Source organism: Megalobrama amblycephala, linkage group LG3, assembly GCF_018812025.1.
Source record: "Megalobrama amblycephala isolate DHTTF-2021 linkage group LG3, ASM1881202v1, whole genome shotgun sequence".
NCBI classification, from domain to species: domain Eukaryota; kingdom Metazoa; phylum Chordata; class Actinopteri; order Cypriniformes; family Xenocyprididae; genus Megalobrama; species Megalobrama amblycephala.
The window spans coordinates 30,075,124-30,097,488 of record NC_063046.1 but is presented as its reverse complement, the minus strand read 5'-3'; the positions used below and the strand labels follow the sequence as shown (position 1 = coordinate 30,097,488).

Genomic DNA, 22,365 nt, shown 5'->3' with positions numbered 1-22,365 from the left:
ATTATTAGAATGATTTCTGAAGGATCACGTGACACTGAAGACTGGAGTAATGATGCTGAAAATTCAGCTTTACCGTCACAGGAATAAATTGCATTTTAAAATATATTCAAATAGAAAACGGTTATTTTAAATTGTAAAAATACTGTATTTCACAATATTACTGTATTTGCTGTATTTTGGATCAAATAAATAAATATATTATATTATATTATATTATATTATATTATATTATATTATATTATATTATATTATATTATATTTTACTATACATACACATACAGACAGACAGAGAAACACACTTTCTATTGTATTAGATTTAGCCTCCTCTGATCAATTGTATTGATCACCTCTGAAACGGCAGGAGGATCAATAGAGTCTTAATGTGAGTTTGCTGTCCAATCAGAGCCTGTTAAAATCAAGAGAAGGTCTTCAATAGACTGTCTGCTTCCTGTCACATACACCAGGAGATAAATGTGCAGAATGGTGTCCTATACAGCACACACAGTCATCGCAGAGTTTAAATGTATGAATATAAAAAGTCCTTATACAGAATTGCTTATCAGCAAAGAAATTATAAAACATAACAGTTTAATTCTAAAGAACAGATTTGTGTCTACATGTCCTTGCATGCTAGCATATATGCATGGTTAACACTGCCTGTTTTAGAATGAATACATACAGTATATATAAAGATCTTTATATGACAAATGAACTAGGATATTAATTCAGATTTCTCTGTTGATATATAGCTCTGAAAGAGACTGATCTAGTGGCATGTTTGTCAGCTATGTATGTTTGTTCTCACAGGGCCATAGTTGGCTGTGACTCTAGAGGAGACTTTGTAAGTGCCTGGGCTCTTACTGTGAATATTAACGAGAGAGAGAAAAAGAAAGGAAAGGAAAGGAGAAAGAAAGAAGGAGAGCGAAACAGAGGGAGAGAATAAGGGCATGAAATCTTAGAAAGCAGCTGAGATAGAGAAAGAAGGATAAAGAAACAGGGGAAATCTGGGCCAGAGAGGGTAATAGGCTAGCACTGTCACTGCTCTCTAAAACCTGCACAAAGGAAGAAAGGAAGTGATAGTGGGGCATGTGGGAGGGAGCCAGCCAATGGAAAAGGAAGCAATAAAAACAACAGCAAACTTCCCTGCACAGGAACCTGTGCACATTTGTGTGTGTGTGTGTGTGTGTGTGTGTGTGTGTGTGTGTGTGTGTGTGTGTGTGTGTGTGTGTGTGTGTGTGTGTGTGTGTGTGTGTGCGTGCGTGCGTGTGTGTGGTCAGCAGGTCAGAAGTTGTACTCAAACATGTTTTGTTACATGAAGTTATAAACATAAACAGAGACACTGGTGCAGTTAATAAAGAGATAGAGGGAGAGAAAGCAGATCATTGCAATGTATGTTAAGGAATTTTTACTCAGCATCTTTGGCTTAACTGGTCACTTGCATGCTGAAAATGTCATACTTGTTTTTTTGGGGGGTTTTTTTGGTTTTCTTTCCAGTGAGTGTGCGTGTGTTTAACTGTGTGGTCTTTGTGAATGAGACTGCTTAGACTTCTTTTCAAAGACAAACTCATATATTGCTTATCCTCCCTCCAGACAGTGGCAGTTTCAAACCACTGAAACCCCAGTTCCGTCTAATGTGTGTTATTGCTTGTTTTAAAGAACAATTAAAAATGAAAAGCTTGAATTTAATGTAGTTTTTCCTTTGTCGGGTGCTGGAAAGATGTGAATGAAAGCGCAAACATCTTGAAACATTCATTTTACATTTCTCACATTGAAAATGCTTTGAGTGTGCTGCACCTCTTCCTAAACATCACAATTATTTTTAAAATGTGCTGAAAATTTCTTAACCACTTGACAATAATAAAACCATATCACAATGTGCATGCGGAAAGAATCTGTCTTTACAGGCTAAAAGTATCACTTAAGCCAAAAGGGTACACTCTAAAAATTGCTGGGTTAAAAACAATCCAAGTTGGGTTGAAAATGCACAGACCCAGCAAATGGGTTGTTTTAACCCAAAGGTTGGGTTAAATGCTTGCCCAACCTTCTGGGTAGTTTTATTTAACTCAACTATTGTTTAAAAATGACTGTATTGTTTGCATAAATTTAATCCAAAGTATGTTGGAAATGAACATTTATTAATTAGTTTAATAAATTAAAATGTATTCATGTTTAATGAATAATAATTAAACAATAAACATTTATTAAATTGCTTATTCATAAATGTTCACCTTTTGATTATTATTGTTGCCTCTAGTAATTATGTGTCTGATATTTAATTTCCAACCTATTTTGGGTTCATTTTAAGCCAGTCATATTGTATTTTTTAACAAAATAGTTGGTTAAATAAAACTGCCAGCACGTTGGGCAAACATTTAACCCAGTCGCTGGATTTGTCCATTTTCAACCCAACTTGGCTTTGTTTTTAACCAATAATTTTTTAGAGTGTACTTTTAGCCTTTTTAAAAAAAAAAAAAAAAAGAAAAAAAAAGAAATACGTTAATTATCTTCTGTTTGTCTTTTCACTTTTTAATACTCATTTTATAAAACTGATCACATGACTCCTGCTAAAAGAGCTTATTATTTAATTGTGAATTTTTATATTGTTAGCAGCTCTGTAGTCACACTCTTTCTCCTCATTCTTACACATTGACTCACTCTGTATCCGTGAGTGTGTATGTGTCCTTATATGTGTTCAGACACAGTGGATCTGTGAGAGCTTTCTCTTTTCTCTGACATATAGGCAGAGTGTGTGAAGTATTATTAATAACTTTTTTTGTTTTTTAGTTATTTAAAATTATTTAATTCATTTTGGCAATGTTTTAAGTGTGAGTTTACAATGTGAATTGTTGGTGAAATGTGTCAAAATAATCTCCCTCTGCCACTACAACATGAAGAGCTCTTACTCCAAATACCATTCTTCAGTGTCATAGAGAAGTGGATGTGATTCATGTAGGCCAGTCGTCATCAGCTCTACACAACTCATTATTACATTCTTAATGTTAACCACACAGTGTTAGTTCATCAAAACTAACCATAGGTACATCTGATAGAGATTTTTGTTTGTATAAGTGAGAGTATCCATACACAAACATATTTACATGGAATATACATTTACTTTCTTTTTTCTTAAGCATTCAAATCGGATGAATTCAACACTGTACTTTTATCCATGCGTGAAATCGGGGATAAATTGTTACATAACTAGTCATGAATCACTAAATCAATCTTTTCTGAAGACAGCAAACCCCTACAGACTCCGTCTAATGCACACACAAACACAGACATGGACACAAAGTAGGGTCCTCCCCGTGGCCATCCTCTTGTTCTTTAATGGTAATTCGACACTGAAATCTTCTGTCTCAAACACCTAGATGCTTGCTTGGAAGTATGTGTATTTTTTTCTTTCTTTCTTTTTTTCTGTGCACACAAAACAAGTACAAAAGTGTGGTTCTGTGACACATTTTTATTGTTTACTTGTTTTCTCAAGCAGGACAGCGCCACTGGAGAGAGGCAGAGAGCAACAACAGTTCTGTCTGTGACAATGCAAAAACAATCATAGTCTATTGATGTAGAGTGACTGCATTGGACTATGTCACTGCAACAATTACAGAGGTAAAGCCTATGTTGGATCATATGTTGGCTTTGAGCTTGTGTGTGGTAGTGGGAGGGTGGGTTCACTAGAGGACAAAAGCTCCACTCTGATCTCTTAATAAATGGTCTTCTTATGGCAAGCCAGGTACAGTATCTATCATCTATCTATCTATCTATCTATCTATCTATCTATCTATCTATCTATTGTTCGTTCATTCATTAATTCTATTGTTTGTTCTATCTATATAAAGGTTTTCAAATGTTTTAAAGTTTGACATTTTCCTTATGTTTATGAAAGGTCTAAAGGTGAATTTAGAAATATAGTTTAGATTGCAGTTTACAATTATCAGGATACTCTCTCTTTTTCAAACATATAGGCTAGTATAACTGGAAAAAGTGGGAGTTATTACTGACGTAATAATATAGTAATAAATCTATAAATATAGTAATAAATAATATAAGTAATAAATCCCCTTTATCCTTTCATACTATATAAATGTCTGTAAAAACTGTGTGTGTGTGTCTAAGATGGTCACATTTAGTCATACTTGAAATCAGTATGATATGTGGAGCTGGCCATTCTGCTGTTCATTACTTTGATTATATTGTTTGAAATACATATAGAAATGTATTTCAAAATTGATCAGTTAACTATTGATAATTAACACATAACAGCATCTGAGGTAAATAAACTATATGTTATTTATTTGTATAAAGCATTCACACCCTGAAGTCTGGAACTTAACACATTAGAAAAATGCCTCAGTGGCTGCAATAATCCCCGTCATCTGTTGATAACAGATGGTAGATGTCATCAGGAGGCGACTGTCTGCCGCTTGACATGATCATCACGCCTGCCATAGAGACAAGATCAAAATTTACAACACCAGATACGCGCTTAAACTTTGTCCACTTTCTAAAGAACGAGAAATAATTCATTATCATAATTCAAAACCAAGATCCTTCCGTTTGTCCACATCTCTAGAAACTATGAACAGCCCACTGTATTTTGCATTCCATTCTTATCCTGCAAGAAGCGATCGAGCGCAAATGAATGTGGATAAACGGGACTGAAAACAGTCGTGCTTCTTCTACCTCCAACAGGCAGAGTGTAAATCAGCCTGATAAAAAAAAAAAAAAAAAAAAAAAAAAAAAGAATTATTCTTCAAAAGGAAAAAGTTAAGAGAAACATCTTTTATAACTCAACAGTGAGGAGGATGCGAAGAGTGGGCTAGGCGCTTTTTCCTTTGACATGAAGTTTAACATTTTATAAGGTCCTTCTTCACATTCGCCACTGTTTCGATTTGATCCTATTCGAAGTGTGGTCCAACTGTTTGTAATTCTCCACGCAGAGCGTGCACCAGTTCAGCTCCTCACTGAAGGCTACATGTTGAACTCTGCTAAAAGAGGATCTCTTTTAAAAGAGATAAAGGACATAAAACGGTGATATGTGGCGTCCACACACACACAAATGCGAAAAAATCATCCATACTGCTTATGCTATTCAATTATGCGGTCAAACGCCCTCTGTTTCTGTGGAATGATCAATTATCGGTTGTCAGTGATAATGGTGAATGATGACCCCACGCGCTCCCGCTGCTATATGCTTCTTATCGATTAGCGCGTGACACCCCGAGTGAGCGCGAGCATCTGCGCTCTAGAAAGAGCCCTGACTTGTTCGCTGCACAATCTAAGGGAAACATTATCTTTAAGAGTTCTTTCATATTCTGATGCTCGTTGCATCTGTTTTCATGTCTTACTTAAGAAGACGTTTCACTTTAAAATAGAATTCGGTTTTCGTGCGCATCTGTAACGCGGTGTCACCCAGATAATATTTCCAAACATTTGTCAGCCCTGCCAATTAATTGCCGCCGCATAATAGTAAGAGGGAGGGAGTGTTTGAGCGCTTTCACTTAACCCCTACCCCCATTCTTGTGGTGCACCCCTGACTTCTCTCGAGTCACAGCCAAAATTTCTCGCCGTTAGTGTCATTCACGCGGTGATTGTCCGAGAGCGCGCGGGGAATCTCATTTATTGCGTCTCGCGCTCGGCTGAGCTGCAAATCAGCGTGTTTACAGCCCCACACCAACACTCACATCAATTAACCGAGCATCGATCCTCTCACCGGGGACATCACAATATTGCCCCCTTCTCACGGTCCGTATTCCTGCATTTATGGCACGATATGATTTTCAGGTGTTGTTGCCTTGTCTAGACTTTTCTTTAATAGCCCTGTAATTATTCTATAGCTTGGGAAAGAAAGAAAGAAAGAAAGAAAGAAAGAAAGAAAGAAAGAAAGAAAGAAAGAAAGAAAGAAAGAAAGAAAGAAAGAAAGAAAGAAAGAAAGAAAGAAAGAAAGAAAGGTTAGTCCTGTTATGAAAACTGTTTTCGAAAAAAAATATATTTATGCAAGTAATATGGACAGGTGGGAATGCGTTATATGCCAGTGTAATAAAGAAATCAAAAAATCTAAATAGCTTTAAAACAAAGACATAATCTGGAGAGCTTTAAAATTAAGCAACATATTGATTTCTACTCCGTATATGATTTTTTCTCAACCAAAAGCACACGTCGTCCGTTTACTCCTCTCTTCTTTCCCTCTGTTCTTTCATTAATAAGTAAATAACAGTCGTCTTAAAGTATAGATAGCTGACGCTATAGGACCTGATCCATCTCGCCGGCAGCAGTTCGTTAAATATTCAGTGAGAAATAATGGCATCCGAGACATCACCTATAGTAACGTTATTATCTTCATTTCTCAAAATCAGCTAGACTGATAGCTTCGTTTGTCTTTTCCAGGGCATAAATCTTCAGCTTTGCAGGTCGCTGCAGCGGGGGGGGGGGGGGGGGGGGGGATCTCTCTTCTTCAAAACACTGCCTATTTATAAATATGACATATTAATGTTATATTATTATTATTATTATTATTATTATTAAAATATAATAGTATAATGGAGCACTTTACACAAGATTTTGAATAACACCAAACGTAAAGTATGGACAGATTACTACGTTTGGAGTGGTTAAAAAGTCTTTGTTTTCACATATGTAACTAAAACATAATTGTTTTTGCATATGTTGGCTAATGAAAATTATCAAAAGAAAGATACGCAAGTGCTTCAACCGGTAATAAAACGTTAAAGCAAATTATTAAGTTGCTCATATTGTTTCCTCTTATTTCGTTGGTCATTTATTCTTTTTCATGTTTAATCCAAACTTTAGATTTTTGAAAATATATAGGCCTATATAAAATATAATAATTTTAGTAGGCTATACGTGTCAATATATAGCAAATTTCCTCATTAAAAGAGCAAACCGTTTAAGCAGAGACGTAGTTTTTAACCTGATTAAATCGATTTTAAATATACTTGTCGTTTCCAAACACTTTCTTGATGTTTTCCAGACTTTTTCACTTTTGCGCGACTTCTAACGTTTTATCACTAACGATTCATTAGATGAGGGCTCTCTTCTCGGCGACCGCCTCGAAAGATAATATGCTAAATTTGTTTTGCGAAATTATTTTCAAACAGGCTAATCTAGATGGGATGCATTCGCACAGCTGAAGAGGTTTGCTGTGAAGCACGAGCGCTTCCTCTGTCTCTCGGTCGCGCGGTGAGAGAGTGAGAGTGGGAAGGAGAGGAGGGTGCGAGACTGAGAGGGACAGAGAGCGCGAGTTATGATAGAACAGAGCAGTGACCAATAGAATCACAGAGGGGTGGGGCTGAAGATTTCTCACCGTTCTGCATGGGCCCTTAAAGTTTGTTTGTTCGCTGAATGCGGCGTGTGATGAAAACGTGTTACTGATCCCGTTCGGCAATAATCAGATGAATCTGATTTGGGACATCTGATACATTCTTTGGACTTTCGAGACGCCGATAGTTGCCATTACGCACGAAACTCAGTTGGCCGACCTACTTTTAACACCGTTGCCTTGAGGAAAGAACGACTTGGTTAGAAACGGTGCGCTTGTAATCATCCAGGAGCCGAATTACAACAACTTTAATGCCAATCACAAACGAGGATACGCGATACGCTCCACAACTCCAAGCTACGGAAAAGGCGCTGGAAGATCTTTAGCAGACACTTTGGCTATCCGGACACTTTTGGGTGAATTGCAACTTTTGAGCACCAGTTTGATTCCATGAAACATCAAAAGATACGGTTGCTCTTTCGAAAGAGAAATTGACATTCCTGTAGTGGCTAAGTTAAGCTCCAACGTAGCCACCAGATGGTTGCTAAGAAGGGTTAAACTGTATCCAAAGGGAGTTGGAAAATCCAGCCTTTCTTCCACACGGATCAACTCATTGGGTGGGAGCAGCAAGAGAGACAAGAGTCCCCAGCAAATCAGCGGCTAATTGATTAAAGAGACTTCATTTGAATAGGGGGCTGGCAAGGTGCCAATCGCCTTTCAGAGGACCCCCCTCCCCCTCCCCTCCATGATTAATCGCGAGGCATTATTGATAATCATAACAGGACACATGCGCGGTGGATGGGCTCGATTTCCGTAATTTTGAGCAGATTTGATAGTAATTTTTTATTCTTTCGTGGCTGATGCGTGAGCCAGCATGTCGCGGAGGAAACAAGCGAAGCCGCAGCATTTCCAGTCCGACTCGCAGCTGGTCCTAACCGAGCACAATGGTGAGTTCAAGCCCTTAATACACACTTAAACTCACTCTGCACTTTTTACCAAAAAGGGATTTCTAACTTCATTTTTGTTATTGTTGGGTTTAACGTATTTAGAGTGACTCTTCCTTGTTTTTAATCTCAGGCAATAAATTGGTAATCTCCCTAGTCTATATATTTGTGCTGCTAAATGGACTCTCTGTAAGAGCCCTATTATTTAAGTAGCTAGCCTACAGTTGAAAACTTTTAGACTACTTGTGCGATCATCAGAAACTATTACTTTATGCTAAAACAAAATCACGTTTCTTCTAGTTCTGTTCGATTCTTTTAAGAATCCTCTTGTGGCATTTTTTTTTAAAAGTTGGCTCGTGAAAGCTGACTCTTGAAAGAAAGTGGCCTATAATATAGGCGAAGTTTGCCGGTAATATTATTTATTAAAAGTTTTCCAAAATTCATCAGCAATCATTTGTAAACGTTAAAACTCATCGAATTAGTTTTGTTTTGGCCCGTTGAAGTTGCCCACACAAGTGGGGATTCGCATGGTTTCAGCCTTTCCCCCTCTTCCCCACTTCTGTAGGATATTATATTGCATCTATTCCATGTTATCTCCCTTATCGAAAATTATGTCATGCGACCGTTCTCAAAGGTGGAGGCTAAGTCAGCGAAACGTATTTTGTTAAAAATATTTTCCCCTAGTATCTCCAACTTTTGTGAAACTTTATAAGAGGTAATAATTAAGCGAAATTAAACTTTAATGGCATGTAGTCACGGGCGATCGAACAACGAAATCACACAATCTCATGTAATCGAGCTTTTCCATTATGACTCCATACTTATAATTTAGACAATTTTTGCGTCGTATTAATTTTTTGCTGTACCTATAGACGGGTATCGCAAAACTTCCATCAATGGATTATCTCGTTCGTTTGCTTTTAAATAAGTTTTAACGCGAGTTTTGTGATCAAGAGCTGACTTGCTAGCAAGCCATGTAGTTTCCGACACACACTGTCCCACACTGTGGCCAAGCTCATCTTACATACTGTGCGTTGTCAACTTTTAAAACATGCGTTTAGGCTTCTATAGTCTAGATATTAAACGTTTTTCGAACTAAATGAGAGTGCAAATTAATGTAAATGTATTATTCTCTTTGGACATGTAAAATAACGACAAAAGTCTAATTATGTGAATTATTATTTTTTTCTTATGCTCTCATACTAAATGTACTAGACTTTATAATTTCATAGTTTTCAGTGTTGGAGCAGTCGGTGTCTAAAGGTTTTCCAACAGTCATTAACATTTTAAGTCTATAGGCTACCTGTTTTACTAGGCTACTTCTAAACTGTATCAAAGTTCCTCTCACGTCCCATAGAGCTATAAAAAAGAATTTAAAGGGCATACTGGACATTTTGTTCAGTAGTGTCTTATTTGAAACGTTTTAAAACGCAGTGTTTCGGGGGAACTGTCCTATCTCTTGCTTAACTCAGCGTTTTCTAAGCTATCATGTTTCTGATTAGAATGGGACCTATGAAGAGGTAAGGATTTTGTTTCATATCGAAACTGGATCCAACTAATTTTCTTAAATATTTTTTAATCTTCCAATTGAATCTATTTTCAATAGTATTCCGTTGTGCAACATGTGAAGAATTAACAGAAGTGACCTACTTATACTGTTAATGCAAAAGGGAAAGCTAATAGGCTATAGATATTTAGCACACCATTCTTTTAATGACGGTTCTACGGCAATCTTTAGGTAAAATCCATAAAAAAACATTAATCACTGGTGCAACGCGAGTATTAGTTCTCTAATAATGCAGTAGAGATTTCACAAAGTTATTTGCGCGTCTTCTCTTCACATTAAAGAAATTTGATTTTCAGTATTCTAAATAAAACAAATCTAAACTGCTTTTCGTTACAGTTCATGGGCCGCTATAGACACCAGTTGCTTTTTAGATGTCAGAACTTTATAAAGGTGTTCCTTAAACCATACAACGTATTGATGTTTGCTGATATGAAACACAAATACATAGACTATATATCAATGATAGCTAATTGTTAAATAATAAGATTCTTAATTTTTGTTTAAAAAAAAAAAAAAAGTCTACTGCTTTTCGCGGGTCTATGTGTTGAGATGCAATATTTAGCACATCATCTTATTTTAACATAGCTCTATTAATTTGTAGAGAACGTAGATGTATAGAAACCAGCTCAGTGTTATTAAAAATGAATACTTGATAGATTTACATAAGCTGTTGGTTAGCAAAGGGCATTACGTGCGAATGGCATTCATAAGTGAAGTTTATGTAATTAGTGCTAGAATTTAAGAAACGGAAAAGAAAACAGATTTTCAAAACCATACCATTGCTGGATTTTCCCATTTAAATTTAATAACGAAGTGAATGGTAGGATTTGTCAACCACTGTCAGCTGACCAAGTTCACATTTTTGCCAAATGCAGCTCATTCAAAGCATGAGGCAAATGCATAACCTGTATGTAAGTGTTCGGATTTATTGCTGTCTTTTTGACTTCAGCAATTTTAGGTAACTTTTTTCCTTGACATTCAGTGAAAACGGGGCCTTAATAAATACAAATAAACTTTCCTTAGTGTCTTCTCTTTTGAGAAAAACTTAATGCAGAGAGGTTAATTTTCTCACTATGCTTTGCGGCCTGTGTGGGATATTAGAAAGCAGTATTATGGCTAGACTGAGGTGAGTAGTCTGTTCTTGTTGGCCTGTTAGTGAGGGTGGGATGTAGAGCTTTTTTAACCTTTGCCAGGCTCACTCGGTGGGGAGGCGAGAAGAGATCAGGTCACAGTGTGTTCATGTGTACCATGTCTCTGACCTCCAACATGCTGTGCTATAGCCTGCCAAACAGGGGCTCTTACTTTTTTTTTTTTTTTTTTTTCCCTGTGGTGGTGTGTGTGGGGTGAGGAGGTGGGGGGTGATGTGGATTGAGATCAATGTGGCTGCTTTCCCCTTTCACCTCAGCAAATTTGCCACACACCCACCCAGAGAGATTGTCAGGGAGGTCTCCCCTCCAAAATACACATTGCAAACAACAGGGATTTCGTATCTTGTCATTTTGCCAGTGTTTATAGTGGATGTTTTGGACGTGTTTTTTTTTTTTTGCTAGCTAGTCCCCTCTCACACCCATCCTTTTAAGAGCATGTCAAAAGAATTGGGGATGAGGGCTCGGTGACCAGTAGAGAAGCCTTTCCCAGGCACACCATCTAGTGTTCAGTAGGAAGTTTTCTATGGCTTGAGAGAAAGTGAGGGAGGGACGCAAAGGGAAAGCAGGAACGTTGAGGGCGGGTGGAAGAGAGTAAGAAGGGACACAGAAGGAGATTTTGAGTGAATGGTAACACACTCTTCGAAGTCACAACTAGCAAGGCGCCTGCAGCTGAGAAAAGTAATGTAGACATTACAAATTATTCTCATGTATGTTTATCCTCTCTTTTTTCTAGTTACTCTTTTTATATATATATATATATATATATATATATATATATATATATATATATATATATATACTTACCACATCGCCAATTTTCTCTCCTTTCTCTGTCTTGATTTGCTTGGGATGAGATCTTTGACCTTGCTCTGTAGCATGCTGATGATGACCCAAAGCCATCATGCTGTAAAGAACTGTGCTCATCAAAACTAGCTCTGTCTCACTAATCTACACAGCCGTACACAGTGTACAATAGCTTTCATAAACTATTGTCGTTTCTTGCTTTTCATGTATTATAGACTGTCTTTAGACACACATCTGGCTTTGTAAGCAGCCCATTACGCATTGTCATTTGAGTATAATTAAGTTCCCGAAAATGTATGATTTTCTAAAGCATTGAAAAAATTTATTTAAAAATGTATTTCTGTTGTTTTATCTTGTTTTGGAGACTAAAATTTTTTTTATTAAAATGCTTATTTATTTATTTATTTATTTATTCTAATGCTAATTTATTTAATTCATATTTGGGCATGAAGATGTGTCCTTTTTTTTTGTACCAGTGGTTGAATGCGAAGTAAAGCATATGCTTTTTTTTTTTTTTTTTTAAAGTTCAGAAGTTATGTAATGTATCTGATTTGATATGGCATAACAATTTATTTCAACATTCATATGTCATATGATAATCGTTTGTTTTTATAATTTTGAAATAAATGTTTGACAATTATTAGTTCAAATGTCAAAATTATAGCAAATATATTTTGAAAGAAACCAAGATATTTTTTAAATCTCAAAAAATATAAAATAATGAATATTTCTAGGTATTTTTTGTTGTTGTTACATTCAAAAAGTCCACACAATGTAACTTTTGAATATGCATTTTAAGGATACTTAGGATCAACTTCTGTACATAGTAATTTACATTTTTTTCAGAATTAGATTTTTCCAATTGTAGGCCTTTATCATTGTTTTCTGAAGACTTGTGCTGTTCATCTTTTAGTAAGTCTCCTATAGTACATATTCACTGAGGGAGAAATAAGTTTGTTCGTATTTTTTATTTTGTGATGAGGTGAAGTGACTAAGAAATTTGTTAACCGAAAAACAAAGGTCTTCAACAGGTTGCAGTGAATATATTTAAGTTGTTTAATTTTTGAGCAGAATTATCATTACATATGACTGTAAATAAACAAGCGACTGTTAGTGTGCATTATTATTATTATTATTATTATTATTATTATTATCATCATCATCATAATTATATTATCATTAATAATAGTTTTTGCTGTCTTTTCATTGGTTCATTTTTTGGTTTTTATATTTTTAAAAAATAATTTCTTCCCAAGTAATCTTTTCACCTACCCCAACACTATATTCACTTTTTCTCTTTCAATGGCCTCACCTCAATATTAAAACTTTTTTTGTCAAAAAAGTTGACTTTTTCCCGTCTGGGCAACACATCGTTTGTGTGAGACACGGCTTTACTGTCATGGCAACTTTAACGTTATCTGATGTTCCAGCTCAGAGAGACACAGGGGGAAGATAATCCCTGAATTAAACAGGATCTGCTTTAGAGCCAGCCGTGATGAGCAGGCTGGGCCCTCGCCCCTCTCCCCTGCTCTGACACTCCCATGCTGGGGAACAATGGGGAGCCATCCTGTCTCTCCGCAGGGCTGGGACACACTTCTTGCAGGGGTTTCATTTGCAAATGAATCTCCACGCTGATGAAAATGTTGAGAGCAAAGCCCCACAATGAGTTTGCCTCACAATTTGTAAATCAACTTGTATGTTAAACAGCATGATTTTTGAGGGACAAAAAGAGAGGAGGTGGGGTGAGAAAGAATGAGGAAACTGGAGAAAGGCCACAGCCCTAGAAGAAGGGAGGGAGGGAATAGAACAGTTTTTCTCACTTTCTTTTTCAAATGCTTATGGTTCATTTTCTAGAAAAAGTTTCAAAACCTTTTCCACTGTATAATTTAAATTAAAGTCATCATGTGTTCTGACACATGATATTATTACTGTACACTTAAACTTTGTTTGAACAAGCAAAGAGTTTCTTGCTTAGTCAAACGTTCATTAATTGTTTTTATATTTGCGCTTGCATTGAAAATCCTGCATAAATAATCACCTGAAATAGTTATACATTTTTGTAATGATTACATTTTTTAATTTTTTTAATTTTTAATTTTTTCACAATGTGCTGTATTAAGATGATCATGAAATTACTTCATTCACGTTTAGCCTGGTATGAATGAGTTTGAGCTTCTGCAGAGTGCATAGCAATCTGAATGCCAAAGGCTTACTTGTTCCTGTCAGATCCTGATTGCAGGCTGACTGGATACAAATTAGTTTAGTGACAGGGATAACCTGTCCAAGATGCCTGCAGTTGGTTGAAAATGAGCGAAGTTGACAGCAAATTGAAAGTCTAATAAGTCCTTCAAATGGTTGATTTGTGCCTAGTGGACATGTAGACATTGAGTAGTATGAAATATTGGAAATCAATGACCCTCTATGAAATTTCATTAGGGCCCATTGTTCTCAGTTCATAGTATTTTTATGTTTTGATGGATTATCTGAAGAAAATGATTACCTAAGGTGGTTGAATTGATGGGACTTTGATACACATCTTCAAAGATCACTTTTAAGCAATATTGTAAAAGTGCTATTGATTTTGTCTCTTTTCTTATCCTATTTCATCATAGCTCTACATAGTGTGAAGGCCTTTTCTTTGTGTTATTTGGTATTTGTTTCTTTTTTGATGGTTGTTTTTTGAACGTATGAGGGGGATAAGCATTAAACTGATTAACAGAAGATTAACAACAAAAGAATTTGAACAGATAAAGCTGCTTCTTCAGATACAAAACATCTCTAATCGCTAATCCCCCTGTTCCCCCCTCTTATTTTCCTCTGCAGGGGACACAGAGACCAACCCGGACGTCTCCCCCTGTAAAGACTCGGGTGCCCATGTCTGCAGCAGATGTTGTGCAGAGTTCTTTGAACTATCGGACCTTGAAAAACACCAGAAGAATTGCACTAAGAATCAATTAGTTCTAATTGTGAATGAAAATCCAGTGTCTCCTTCCGGAACCTTCTCCCCAGGATCCTCTCCTCATAATCCTGATGAGCAGATGAATGATACAACTAATAACACAGATCAAGCAGAGTTGACTGACCTTTTGGAGCAGAACATACTTGACAAAGAGGAGGCCATGGACACAGAGATGTCAGGAGTCTCTGCACCCCATAATGATGGAAGTGGATGTATGGCAGGCGGCAGCCCACTCAGTGGTATTGGAAGCAGCCATGGAGCTCTGGGCAGCTCTGGGTCCAGTATGGGAAACTCTGTCATCTCTGCCTCACTACCTCAGCTGGGTAACTTGACTGAGTTGGGCAATTTTTCCATGATCAACAGCAACGTCATTATTGAAAACCTACAGAGCACCAAAGTGGCTGTGGCCCAGTTCTCTCAAGAGACCAGAGCAGCGGGAGGGCAAAGAGTGGCTGTCCCAGCCCTCATGGAGCAGCTCTTGGCCCTACAGCAGCAGCAGATCCATCAGCTACAGCTCATTGAGCAGATTCGTCACCAGATTCTTCTGCTAGCGTCACAGTCACCTGAGCTCCAAGCACCACCTAGTTCTTCCCCTGTGACTTTAGGTTCAGGTACTAGCCCGCTAACCACTCTTAGTTCCCATTTGTCTCAACAGTTGGCAGCTGCTGCAGGGTTGGCACAGAGCATAGCTAGCCAGTCTGCAAGCATTAGCAGTTTGAAACAGATGGCTAATGTTGCGCAGCTACCTCAGAGCAATTCCAGTGTGGGAGAGTCATCTCAAAGCCTTGGTGCACCAGGGCCAGCTACAGTTAATGCCCAACCTTCAGACAAGAGGCCAGGCAATGCAGGAAGCTTGCATCCTCAGTTAGGAAACCCATCACTTGCAAAGTCATCCACACCAGCCTTTGCAATTGGAAGCCTTTTGAATCCTGTGGCTAATACCCTTCTACCTCAGCCCCCACCAGGCAACCCAATATTTTCCAGTGCACTGCCCAGTGTTGGTACTACAGTTGAGGATCTCAACTCACTGGCTGCACTGGCTCAGCAAAGAAAAGGCAAGCCTCCTAATGTATCATCTTTTGAACCGAAGAGTAGCTCTGAGGATACGTTTTTCAAACATAAGTGCAGGTTTTGTGGCAAGGTGTTTGGTAGTGACAGTGCATTGCAGATTCACTTACGTTCTCATACAGGTGAGAGGCCATACAAGTGCAACATATGTGGCAACCGCTTTTCCACCCGTGGTAACTTGAAGGTTCATTTTCAGCGTCATAAAGAGAAGTATCCACACATTCAGATGAACCCATACCCTGTCCCAGAGCATCTAGACAATATTCCAACGAGTACTGGCATTCCTTATGGTATGTCTATGCCTCCTGAGAAGCCAGTGACTAGTTGGCTTGATAGTAAACCTGTTCTGTCTACTCTGACATCTTCTGTTGGCATGTTACTTCCACCAACTATACCAAGCCTGCCTCCATTCATCAAGAAGGAAGAGAATAACTCAGTGGCTATAAGCAGCCCTTCTCATTCTGCTAAAAGCGACTCAGGTCCTGCTGATACACCTATGAAGAACACAGATAGTGTGTTGGAAGAAGGTGAGTGCACAACCCTGCCTACCTCAAATGGAAAAGCTGAAGAAAACAATCAGTCCTCCAGTTTAACAACAAACATGAGCTCTGCAGTGGAGGGTACCATTGAGTACACCACCTCCAACAGCCCTCCAATGGCCACTAACCCACTCATGCCCCTGATGTCAGAACAGTTCAAAGCTAAGTTTCCATTCGGGGGTCTCCTTGATCCTCTCCAAGGCTCAGAAACCTCTAAGCTTCAGCAACTTGTTGAGAATATTGACAGGAAGGTGACAGACCCCAATGAGTGTGTTATCTGCCACCGTGTTCTTAGTTGCCAGAGTGCACTGAAAATGCACTACCGCACACACACTGGGGAGAGGCCTTTCAAATGCAAAGTGTGTGGTCGTGCCTTCACCACCAAGGGCAACCTCAAGACTCATTACAGTGTCCATCGAGCTATGCCGCCACTGAGGGTCCAGCATTCTTGTCCTATTTGCCAGAAGAAATTCACGAATGCTGTGGTACTGCAGCAGCATATTCGCATGCACATGGGTGGCCAGATCCCCAACACCCCTCTTCCTGACAACTATCCAGAATCCATGGGGTCCGATGCTGGCTCATTTGATGAAAGAAACTTTGATGATCTTGACAACTTCTCTGATGAAAACATGGAAGGAATTGAGGATGGACCAGACAGCAGCATTCCAGACACACCAAAGTCAGCTGATGCATCTCAAGACAGTGTCTGTTCATCCCCTACTCCACAGGAGTTATTAGGTATGGAGAACCAGAAGTGTGCCAACCAGGGAGCAGGAGATGAAGTGCAGTGTGACCAAGGGAAATCATTGGAGAACGGATTAATGGAAGGAGACAGATTCACAAATGACTCCTCTTCACTTGGAGGTGACATCGAAAGCCAAAGTGCCGGAAGTCCAGCTGTCTCTGAATCTACCTCTTCCATGCAAGCTCCATCACCCTCTAATGGTACTATCCAACAGCAAAAATCTCCTAGTCTGGAGGATCGGCAGCAGAGGGCATTGTCATTGGAGCACATTAGTGCAGGTCTCATGCAGTCTCATTCTGCCAGTCCTGGAGCTCTGGATCTTACTTCAATTAACTCATCAAAAGATCCTCTTAGCATGCTTTTCCCCTTCCGTGAGCGAGGCACCCTGAAGAATACAGCATGTGACATCTGTGGCAAGACATTTGCCTGCCAGAGTGCCTTGGACATCCATTACCGTAGCCATACCAAAGAGAGACCGTTCATTTGCACAGTATGCAACCGGGGCTTTTCCACCAAGGGGAACTTGAAGCAACATATGCTGACCCATCAAATGCGAGATTTGCCCTCCCAGCTCTTCGAACCCAACACCAGTCTTGCCTCTAGCCCAACTCCATCCCTTCTGTCTGTTGGACCTTTGACCTCCATGATGAAGACTGAGGTCAACGGCTTTCTGCATGGTCTTCAACCTGAAGTAAAAGACTTGCCCTCTGCACTAGTGACCTCATCTGCTTCCACCTCTCCGGTACTTTCGACTGCCCCACCACGGAGGACGCCTAAACAGCACTACTGTACCACTTGTGGGAAGACATTTTCCTCCTCCAGTGCCCTGCAAATCCATGAGAGAACCCATACGGGAGAGAAGCCCTTTGCTTGTACCATTTGTGGACGAGCATTTACCACCAAAGGAAATCTCAAGGTATTTATTGCTGTATATAAGATGAAAATTATTTTCTATGATTTTATGAAATAGTCACCTTTATTTATATAGCGCTTTTTACAATGCAGATTGTGTCAAAGCAGCTTTACAGTGATAGCTGGTATATAATTTTGGCTGCACAGCATCTCTTAAAGAAAATGGTGTCAATGCAGGCAGACCAAAACACTGTTATCAAATGTCAAATACATTATTTGACAATTTTCCTGATGTTATTTCACTATTTACATTTTTAATATTTTTGATATATTTTTACTAGTTTTTACTATAATTTATTTATGTAAGTGAGGATAGCAAAATAAAGTAAACTGTGAAATATTATACCCAAAAATTATTCATACAGTGAACTACTAGTAAAACTGATAAAAAATTGGAACCAAAGGTTATTCAGACACTTTGACCTGACCATGTTTTGCTTAAGTGTTATCTGACATAATTAAGATATAAATTTTTTCTGACATAATTTAACTCTGAGAACTTGTCATATTTTATTACCATTTTTTTTAACTATAGTGAATAAACTGTATTAATAAATGAAATGTTCAAGGTGTCTGAATAAATTCTGGCTTGACTGTATGTTTGTGAAAAGCCAGCCACAATGGTAACTGACCATATAAACCAGTATTGATGGGGGAAAATAATTAGAAATGTGTTATGAATTATAAAGGGGGGAAAGCACAAGTATAAATGGCATTGTACAAAAAACAAAGGTGTGTGTGTGTGTGTGTATATATATATATATATATATATATTAATTAAAGGGGATGCGGAAATGTTGAGTCATCCTATAAATATAAATATTGGTCTGAAACCTGAGCAGGCTTTAAGCACAGTTACCAGCAGCGACCACCCTTAGCAGTGGCATGCTCACTATTTTTCCAAAGTTTATCTCATGATAAATGTGGTTTTCTCTTTGATTGTAATAATAATAAAAAAAAGCTTAGCACACAGATAAACAGAATCCTGTAGGTTTTATATGGATATGTGGCTGCACTAATGAAACCTTACTCACTATAGGCTAAATTTTCCAGAAGGAATGTAACTATCAAGCTAAAAAAAAAAAAAATCCCTCTGACTAAATAATTCATTTTAGTAATTTAATTTCAATAGTGAAATTGAAAATTAATATTCTGTAGTCTGATTTCACCGCATAAAATATTGATTTTGTTTTACTCTTCTCTGAAGAAAAAAATCTAACTGATTATGAATTAGCAATTCATTAAACAAAATCAATTTGAAAAGAATTTCAGATAAATGGGGAATGGATCATTTTAGAGCTATGTATATTGAAAAAGTAGCATGGTTAAAATTGCACCTGGTGTTCAATGGTCACTAAGGGTTGCAACAATTAAACAAGGTACTTTTCCCCCTAAATGTATTGCATGCTTCAAGGGTGAACTGGGGGCAACTGTCAGATACAATACTGTCCAGCACAATGAGAGTGGACAGTGCAATTTTCTCAGAACACATGTCTACCACAGGACCTTTCTTTCATATGCAGACCACCATTCTCACTGAGTGAATGTTACAACATTTTAACCTTGTTTTAATAATTAGACAAATGCTGCTTCCAGTGGGCCTATTTTAATACTAATTATTATAGTACTACTCCTCTTTTCCATTGCATCATCTCACGTGTTATTCATTTTAATGTTTCCAAACCTTAAATGATGTGGCTCTCCTTATCCTTTGTTTTTATACTCTTTAATCCTTTTCTCTCCCTCTCTCTAGGTGCATATGGGTACCCACATGTGGAACAGTGCTCCTGCACGGCGAGGTCGCAGGCTTTCAGTAGATGGTCCCATGGCTTTCCTGGGCACCAACCCTGTAAAGTTTCCTGAGCTCTTCCAAAAGGACCTAACCAGTAGAGCTGGAAACGGAGACCCAACCAGCTTCTGGAATCAGTATGCTGCTGCTTTCTCTAACGGCCTGGCCATGAAAACCAACGAGATCTCTGTGATCCAGAATGGAGGTCTGCCCCCTCCACTGTCAGGGAGTGTGGGCAATGGGGGCAGTTCTCCGATCGGAGGCTTGACGGGCAGCATGGAAAAGCTGCATAACTCTGAGCCCAATCCTGCTCTGGCTGGCCTAGAGAAAATGGCCAACACAGAGAATGGGACTCACTTCCGCTTCACACGCTTCATGGAGGACAAGGAGATTGTGACCAACTAGGTTGTTGTATTTGTTGTGCTCATGAACAAACATACACTCTTTAACTGGCACACACGAGTGCTCCCGTATATGTGTCCATGAAAGAGAAAAGCAAGAAAAAACTGAATCAGCTTTTGCTTGCCATTAAGACTTTATGAAGAGGAGTTTGAAAAGAACTTGCTTTTTTTGTACAATGTACAACACGTTATAGTTTTTGGAGCTTATTTATTAGTGATTATAACCTTGCTCGAAAACCAAGTGGAAATATTAACAGTTACTTAGTTTTTATGTTATTTTCTGTTTATCAGCAGAGTGAATCTGTATGAGTGTTTTAAAGTGTGCTTTTGAAACTTAGCTTTTCTTGGTAGAACACTTCACCATGGCATTAAATTATTTTCTATCTGTAGTATGTGTTAACAAAACTTGATGTTCATGTAATGATTTAGAGCTTAAAAAGTGCATCGTAAGGCTGTAAATACTTTACACTTATCTGTGCTAGATGGTTTACAAGCTGTGTAGAAACTTTCCTCTGAGAAATATCAACATTTCATAAATCCAGGGACATAGATTAGTCCTTTTCTCTCAGTCTTAGAAGTTAAAAAGAAAAAAAGGAAAAAAAAAAAAAAGTTACAAAAGGGTTTCACCTCAGCTGTTTATTTAGACCTTAGTATTTTCATTTTGCTTTTTTGTTACATTCAGTTCTCACTCTTTGTGCTAATAGGATACAAAACTTAAACGGTTTTTAGATGACAACATGAAGAGGTCCACACACATATGAATGAGAGGGAGAAAAACAAAATGCCTTGTGTGATCTTTGAGGTTTAGATTTGCTGGGCTTACAAACTGCTGCTAGGTACTAGCGTCTTTGTTTGACATCTACTGCACATCATGTGTTGACGCACCCTATACTTTTTTTTTTTTTTTTTTTTTTCTCGGATGTGGAGCAACAAATTCCTTTACAACAATTGTACATAGTCTTACTCGAAGACAAAGTCCATCTCGGCCAGGGGACAAATGATGATAGTGTTTTTATAAATATTATATAAATATATATATATGGACTGTTACATGCACTTTCTTGAAAAGCTGAAAGATCTTTTAGGGCCCAGTTTCTCTACAGTTTAATACCTACTAACAACTACGATACTGTAATTCTTTACTCTAATAATCAAATACATCAGTTTTCCAAAAGAAAGAGTGTCGGTCTTGATGATTTGTATTGTTTTTTTTTTTTGTTTTTTTGTTTTTTACCGAATTTATGCAACCTCCTTAATTATTTAAAGTTAGCCTATATAGCCTACGTTTTTTTTTTTTTTCTTTTCTTTTTTTTTTTTCTTTAATTTAATATGTTGACTTTGCCCAGTCGATATCCTGTTTTTAGCTCTGGCAGAATTTATTTTGCTGATGGACTATGGATTTCTTTCTTCCGACAGAGTGCATTAAACGTGTGAAATGTTAATCCAAAGTCGGTTACATATTTAACTTCAACGTGTCAGACCGCGTCCGTCAGGATGCAAATGCAATTACAGAGCGCTTCATTAAAACACATGCAGCTTCTCTGTAAGTCACATTTCTGAGTTCATCATTCTGGCGGTTGACAGGCTTCAGCATCTTTAATTAAACAATCGATCGTTTTAGAAGCCCCTTTCTTTCAGCGTTTGTTTAGATGGATTGGTTCACCGTTCCTGTCTCATAAGGGAAACTTTTCATAGAGCCTAACCCGCTTTCTTTGAGTTAATAGTTTTAGCTGAAAATATTTTTAAATTGTAACGATAGTTAGGATGCTGATTGTTTCATGTTTCCCAGAGATTTGGTTTTAGCCCGACTGTAAATGTTTTAGCGGACATATGATATAAATTATAAAAATATAAATCAGCCTATTATATTCGTTTTGCGCTGTGTTAACGAATCATGGTATTTGCATTCGCCTCTGGATTCCTTATTGTCGCCCTTTAACATTTTGTCCTCACCAACAAAAGCATAAAATATCCTGTTATCGGGGTATTTTATTGTTATAGTTTTAATATTGATTCTTGGTACTTATTCAACTAGCCTACTTTTAAAACATTTAGGCAATAAACCCTTTAAGGAAATGTCACTGATAAATAGTGGGCTTTAAAAAATAAAAATAATAACTATCAATCTATCATCGTTTAAAATAAAATATATGTCCTGCTTTTTCACCAGCTGCATTTAATTTAACACACCATTGCACTTCCTG

General features: G+C 37.8%; 1 protein-coding gene across 2 annotated transcripts; it reads left to right on the top strand.

The window, feature by feature from the left end:
- Nucleotides 1-7,317: 7,317 nt before the first annotated feature.
- sall1a (spalt-like transcription factor 1a) lies at nt 7,318-21,335 on the top strand. Of its 2 annotated transcripts, none has more exons than XM_048185019.1 (3): nt 7,318-8,229; nt 14,569-17,975; nt 19,725-21,335. In XM_048185019.1, the coding sequence occupies exons 1-3, from the start codon at nt 8,157-8,159 to the stop codon at nt 20,163-20,165; spliced, it is 3,921 nt and encodes a 1,306-aa protein (XP_048040976.1). In that variant the 5' UTR covers nt 7,318-8,156; the 3' UTR covers nt 20,166-21,335. The 2 variants fall into 2 exon arrangements, with proteins under 2 accessions (XP_048040976.1, XP_048040977.1); XM_048185020.1 differs by lacking the exon at nt 7,318-8,229 and adding an exon at nt 11,496-11,619.
- Nucleotides 21,336-22,365: the final 1,030 nt, after the last annotated feature.

Bases quoted from the DNA above. Each gene is read 5' to 3' on its own strand.
- sall1a (XM_048185019.1), top strand. From the start codon at position 8,157: ATGTCGCGGAGGAAACAAGCGAAGCCGCAGCATTTCCAGTCCGACTCG. The intron at 8,230-14,568 runs GTGAGTTCAAGC...TTTCCTCTGCAG, and splicing joins GGTCCTAACCGAGCACAATG to GGGACACAGAGACCAACCCG. The intron at 17,976-19,724 runs GTATTTATTGCT...CCCTCTCTCTAG, and splicing joins CCACCAAAGGAAATCTCAAG to GTGCATATGGGTACCCACAT.